This window comes from Aphanomyces astaci (assembly GCF_000520075.1).
Source record: "Aphanomyces astaci strain APO3 unplaced genomic scaffold supercont1.63, whole genome shotgun sequence".
Lineage (NCBI taxonomy): Eukaryota > Oomycota > Saprolegniomycetes > Saprolegniales > Verrucalvaceae > Aphanomyces > Aphanomyces astaci.
In genome coordinates this window covers 113,667-120,278 of record NW_009798326.1, presented here as the reverse complement: position 1 = coordinate 120,278, position 6,612 = coordinate 113,667, and the positions used below count along the sequence as shown (strand labels likewise).

Below are 6,612 nucleotides of genomic sequence, written 5' to 3'. Positions count from 1 at the left end.
GACGACGTAGAGCTCAGAGTGCTCAACTTGATCGAGCTCGAGGTATATCTTGCTGACGTTGAGCGCATCGATGCGATTGCCTTGAGGGACATAGTCCTTTGTAGAGTAGAACTCAGCAAGGTCGCGGGACGTGGTTTGGGATAAGAGGTCCGTTTTCTAGAGCGTGTAGGTCAGAGGTCGGAGGTCGTCGAGTGGGGTGCCCACGAAGGGCTGCGCAGAGGAAGCTCATAACCTGTCAAGAGGGACGATAAAGGGGTAGCACTGGGGAGGAACGACGACGAAGAACACTTATGTGGTCGAGGGCAAAACCAAAGATGATCATCCCGGATTCCCCGGATTATTTCCGCAAGGATTTATCCGTCCCTCCCCTGGGGAATCCGGATAACAAGGGCTGCGTACGAAGACGAGGACCGAACTTCGAAGAAGATCGGTCGAAGCACGAGGTATGAAGCGTTGCGCGAAGTAAAAACCGAAGATTACACACCGCCCCTGGTCGAGCAGGCGCGTTACAATTGGCGAAGCGGTTCCATAACATGTGGTTCTAGTGTCGGCCCTCGCGGAGGAATGTCTTAAAAATGATAATCCAAACTCAATTAACCAAAGATGATCATTAATGGACTGTTTAGCTAACCTATGATTGGGTATAAACAGTCCGGCTTCTACAGAGAAAGAACACCGGATAATTCCGGATGATTCCGGATGACCGGATATTATCGGTAAATGACCGAACCTCGGCGAAAAAGGCCAAAGCAAGAACGGACAAAGTGCCCCTTATTGACACAACTAAAGTAGCTAACGGTAAGTATAATACTTACTCACATGTTGGCGATTATACTCATGAAAGCAGCCAACGGGAACCGTCCATTTCACCTTGTCAAATACTGTAGAACTATACTCTGGAGGTGATCTGTCTCACAATGTCATAAGGTAGCAATGCCCTCAGGGCAAGTTCCACTTGTGCTTACGTAATCAATTCACTTGTTCGTATTACAGTCAAATGCAGTGTACTCCAAAATCCAGCGAGGGGTCAAGTACATTATAGTAGTAGCGATAGGTCACCACTGGTGAAGCACTTACTAGTAACCCCGGTAATATGAACATAAGGGATCCGGGGGTTCGGAGGTTACAGGGCTACTAGTTACTGGTATATTGAAAGGAATAGATTACGTAAGCAACATTGGAATTGTTGCTCTCAGGGATTATTCTCATAATGGTCCGCATGTATGGAAGTACTGCGATGTGCATGAGATATCAGGTTGATCGCATGCGAATGAATTTAGGACAACCACAGTTTACAGTTAAGCTTGCACACTATGGTACCCTTTGACATGCCTGGAATAGCAACATATATACAGTGGGCAGGTTACACTTCTGCAACTCCAAGCTTTTGAGGCAGCATATTTCGGGAGTATTTCCGCGACATGCTTGGCCATTCCGATCTACCTACTATTAATACTATGTAGTACTAGTAGTAGGTACTAGTACTTGTGATTCGCTACCATACTTTCTTCTGATTCGCTACATTACTCTCTACCAATATTAACAGCAAGGGGGGAATTGGTGGAGTCACAATAATCAGTTCATTTTCAATTTCGCATGTGCCATGGCAAGCCACGACAACAAGGCAACGGACTTGGAGGAACGCGTGTCGTACATCCACTCGAACACGGCCAAAGACGTTGACGGGTACGCCGAAGCAAAATCTCCCAAGGACCTGGAAGAGGGGGCGCTGGTCGAAGGGGGGGCGCTGAACTTGTTCTCGCGCGAAGCGTTTGCCCTGTTCATGCAGTACGGCGCCATCGGGATCATCTTCGGCATGATCCCGTCGCTCAACTACCCCATCTTCAACATCTACCTCAACTTGGAGGGGTACCAAACATCGTCGTACAGGGTGTTGATTTTGATCGGGTGGTCGTTCAAGGCCATCTTTGGGATGTTGTCGGATTGCGTTCCCATCTATGGCTACCGTCGTAAGTCCTGGATGTTGATCGGGTGGACCATCACGATGATCTGTCTGATTGTGATGACGTTTTCGTCGTTGGGAGAGCCGTTTTGCAACCGCGAAAAGACCAAGTACTGCAGCACGCCGTTGGAGAAGGTACCTGCAAACGAGCTCGAGCACTTCAACTTGACCGCCCCCGACAACGGCAGGCTGTTCATCCTTCTGTCAATGTTCGTTGCGTTTGGGTACGTCTTGGCTGCGTGTGCGTCCGACGCGATGGTTGTCGAGTACGCCCAGCGAGAACCCGAGGCCATCCGAGGCCGCATCCAGACCGCCATCTACGTCGTGCGCACGCTCACTGGCATCCTCGCGTACTTGGTGACTGCGTTCGGGCTGAACGGCCCCAACTACGCTGGGTCGTTTTCGTTTGCGTTGTCGCCAAATGCTCCGTATGGCATTTGCTTGGTGCCGTGTGTGCTGGTGGTGCTCTCGACAGTATTCCTCCTTGTGGAAAAGAAGACTAAGCCTTCGTCCTTCACCCAATGGTGGGGCACGTTTTGGGAATCTCTCCAGAGCCGCGTGATGTGGCAAATCTGTTTGTTCCGATTCCTGAGCAACTTTTTCAACGGCGTCCACACCACTGCGGGGTCACCCATCTCGACGTACTGGGCGGGGGTCGAACCTCTCAACGATTCGCTCTCGAGCATCATTGGCAGTTTGCTCTTCGCTGGTATTTTGGTGGTTGTGGGCAAATGGGGGCTCAACTGGAACTGGCGCTGGACCATCACCGGAGGAACCCTCGGGGTCATTGCCGTCGACGGCTTTGTCGTGTACATGACCATCTGGGACGTCGTGCGCAACCAGTGGTTCTACACGGGCGTGGCGTTGGCCGACAACATTCCCTTCGGCATCCGCTTCATCGTGTCCACGTATGTGGCCGTGGAAATCGCCGACAAGGGTACCGAAGGCGCCACGTACGGCCTCATCTCGACCGTCAACAACCTCTCGGGGCCGTTTGCCAGCATCTTATACAAGTACATCAACTCGTACTTCAAAGTCCGCCAGAACGACATCAAGTCCGACACGCTCGAGGTACGGTGGGACGTCGCGTACGTGTTCATGATTTCGTACGGATGCAAAGTGGCGTCGTTGTTTTGGCTGTTTTTGCTGCCTCCCCAAAAGGCGGAAGTCCAGGCGTTGAAGGCGCGCGGTGGCAAGAGTAAAGTGGCGGGGGTGATCCTCGTGTCCACGTTTGTCGTCTGCGTGTCGTTCACTGTTACCACCAGCATTATGTCCATCTTCCCGTTGACTAAGTGCTATCGCGTCGCAGGGGGCAACGGTGTGCTGGACCCCAAGACGGGTAAGTGTCCCGTCAAGTAGAAAAAAGATGTCTTGCATTTTGAAGTAGAGTATAATAAGAATAGCATATCTCATGTTAGTTCCAATATTCACCCAAAATGAGGCGATATCATCATCGAAGGTTTGGCTTACAGGGAAAAACTAGCGATCACTTGGTCAAGTACTGGGCGGGCGTCGAACCCCTCAACGACTCGCTGTCTAGCATCTTGAGCGACTTGATCCACTCTGGAATTCTGGTAGTGAGCTGTAGTGGAACTGGGTGACCATCGCCGCGGGGTCCACCGACGTGATCCTCGTCGATGGGCTCGTTATCTTTCGAAGCCAAGTACGACCTGAACGCGACGCAGGAACGTCGTGTGCAACCAGCGGTACTACGTATAATAGCGTGGTGTTGGCCGGCAACATCTCCGCTGCTATGCTTGTTGCGGTGGAAGTGATAATAAGGGCAAGGAAGGTTCCGTGTACGGGCAAATCACGACGGTCAACAACCTCGCGAGACCGTTTGCCGGCATTGTCTACAAGTACGCCGCCTCGTTCTTCAAGATGTCTCAGAACGACCTCAAGAACGTATGTGTACGCTTTGGTGTACACGTGCAAGTTGGCGTCGTTGAGTTGGCTGATTTTGCTGTCCCCCCAAACGGCACAGATGCAACACTTGAAGCCGCGCGGGTCAATACAGTAGTCCATCGACCGGCGTTGTCTTTGTTGTGCTCTTCGTTTCGTGGTTTACGTTCTAGGTCACGACCAACGTCATGTCGATTTACCCATCGACCACATCCTAGCGCATTGCAGGGAGCAACGGGATTTGGACCCCAAGACAGGCAGTTCCCAGTGTCTGCGCCAAAGAAATACTTGCATAGTGTCGTGTAATGTAAAGTTGTGATTTGACACATCGTTGTCTACATCGTAATATCTCAATTTCAACCAAATTTCTATCTTTAGGTATTTCCCATGATATTCGTTGTTCACCAAGAGCTGACGACAAAGTACCGGTATGTAGTAGTAAGTACATACTATGGCTAAACCAAGTCCGTCAAGGTAGTGGCATTTCTTTAGATAGCATTCAGAGTGAAAGCATGGTGAACCTCCGAGACATTGCGTTCATACGAAATGATGGCTCAAGAACACCGTCGTGGATGATGCAACTCATGGTGAATAAATTCCAGTCAGTGATACTAGTCGACAGTGGTTGCGGCAACGCTCCTGGTGTTTAATTTTATCCATTTTACATCTACTCCCCTTCTTGGGGACGGGCACATCCCCGTATTGCGGTCCAGCACACCATTGCCACCTGGTAGCACTTGGTCGACGGGTAAATGGGCATGATGCAGGTGGTGACCGCAAAGTCACAGCACGTGGCCAAGAAGGCCACGAGGATCGCCCCTGCCTCCTGTATCCACTTCTACTGGGGGCAGCATGGTGATCGATTAACATGGAAATCAATATGCGCTAGAACTTTGCATGGGATGCATGCAAGCATTTCGACGAATGTGGTCAAGGTATTGGAGATTCGGTATGAATTTCCAGACCCCGATCAATCGAATCTCGCCCATCGAACCGGGGATATTCGACTGGCCGACTACCTTCGAATTCGACTGTCTTGCCTTCTATTCTCCACGACCTTTCCCCAAAAGTCGTCCGCTTTAGCTAGTTTATATATTGTTCACATTTACATTTGCCTAACATTGGATCTATTCCTTTCTTGCTGTGTTCTTCTTGGCCAAGTCGATAGTATTCGGTCCTCAAGTCCGAACCTCCGGACCTTCGTAAGTTTTGTGGGTCTAATCCCTACGACAGACACAAAAATGGTGGAGAAGCAGGGTATATCTCCTGCCAAACCAAGGAATCCAGCACACCTGGATGAGCAAAGACGTCTCGATCCACCTCCCGTCCAAGCAATTGCAGACGACAAGGATGTCGCCTCAGCCGTCCCAGCCCCGACCTATACGATACTTGATCTCGTGAGCGTAGCTGACGACGAAGTCCTCCTTAGCAGCATCTCTGATAAAGAATGTAAAAGTCAGCCTGAACCTGCCCCAGGCACCCTTGTTCAGAAACAGTTAAAGCGAGACATCAACTACCGAATGCAACACAATTCCAACTCGCCCGAGCAATGAGACTTGGAGTAAACGAAGCAAAGCGGTCGAAGACTCGGACGAGGTCGCCGATACTACCTCGACCACCGCTCGTCGTGAACTGGCCTCTCTCCACGACGACGAGAGTGATCTATCCATGGAGCCCCGAAGTTAGTCTGAAGAGCTTGTATACACAGACGATATGGATGAAGCTAGCTCCGACGAAAACAAGTTAGACGAGTCCATGTTGACCGAGGGTAACGATGACGAGACGCTGACCCAGTCTGTTGCCCCGCTCACCTCTACAAGTCCGATTGCGCGCTTGGACTCGAATGACTCGTACTCCTTATCAAGTCCTACGCCTGGGACGTTATCGCTACTGACCTCTAGTGTGCAGTCGGCGGCCGAAACAATTCATCACTTGGCTCAAGTGTCCACCCACGCCTATGGTGTACCAGTCTTGATGGAATATACGCATGTGGTGACGACTCGCACCGTCCAGTTTAACGCTGAAGTCCAGCTGACTGTGGCGAGACAAGCTTCTCCCGAAAACTACGAAACAGTTTAGTAATGGACCAGACGAGATCGCGCTTTGACTCTTCGTCGCCGACTTGTCTGGCCCTGCCGGCTTCCGAGTTCGTTCACGAGACTGCCGTCTACAATCCTGCCTTACCATTTGGATTGTCCCCAGTCGCTCACGTGGATCCGAGATCTCGAAATTGAAGTGGCGTTGGCACAGACGACAGTGTCTTGTTTGGCTCTACGTGTGGAAGGTACGGTACGATGAGCCATGGGAACAATACATAGCCAGAGTCCCCAATAATTTATGAGCCACTTGGAAATTTAGTTCGGGATGTAACGTCCCAACGTTGAAATTTTCCAGATCCGGCGGTCCGAAAATGACCCAGGTCTTATGTCAATACTAGTAAATGCGCCAGTATGATCCACCATGGCTTGGACGTTGAGTGATGGGTCCCCATGTCTGTTGTAGAATCCATCGTAGTCCTTTCGACGTTGGATTTCAATTAGTGTTGCGTCGATAGCCCCCAGAATACCCGACATGTTTTGTTTTGAACAGAACCTAAGTGTTGCCACTCCATATCCGATGTTGGAAGGTGTATCCATGACGACGCCATTCCAGCAAGTACCTCAGCAAAAAATGTGCACAATATTCTGGCACCATGATTTGGACATTCCAAACACAGCCGCAACTTCTCTGTATCCACCTTGGGACCC

The 6,612-nt window shown here is 50.6% G+C and overlaps 2 protein-coding genes across 2 annotated transcripts; both read left to right on the top strand.

Annotated features, from left to right (window-relative positions):
- Positions 1-1,603: 1,603 nt before the first annotated feature.
- Positions 1,604-3,322, top strand: H257_14836 (hypothetical protein; the record flags this gene model as incomplete). Its single annotated transcript, XM_009842737.1, has 1 exon — positions 1,604-3,322. One exon carries the CDS (start codon positions 1,604-1,606, stop codon positions 3,320-3,322), a length of 1,719 nt encoding a protein of 572 aa, XP_009841039.1.
- A 77-nt stretch (positions 3,323-3,399) lies between these two features.
- On the top strand, positions 3,400-5,418 carry H257_14835 (hypothetical protein; the record flags this gene model as incomplete). The annotated part of the gene is made up of 4 exons (XM_009842736.1): positions 3,400-3,537; positions 3,746-3,868; positions 4,633-4,720; positions 5,273-5,418. The coding sequence occupies 4 exons, from the start codon at positions 3,400-3,402 to the stop codon at positions 5,416-5,418; spliced, it is 495 nt and encodes a 164-aa protein (XP_009841038.1).
- Positions 5,419-6,612: the final 1,194 nt, after the last annotated feature.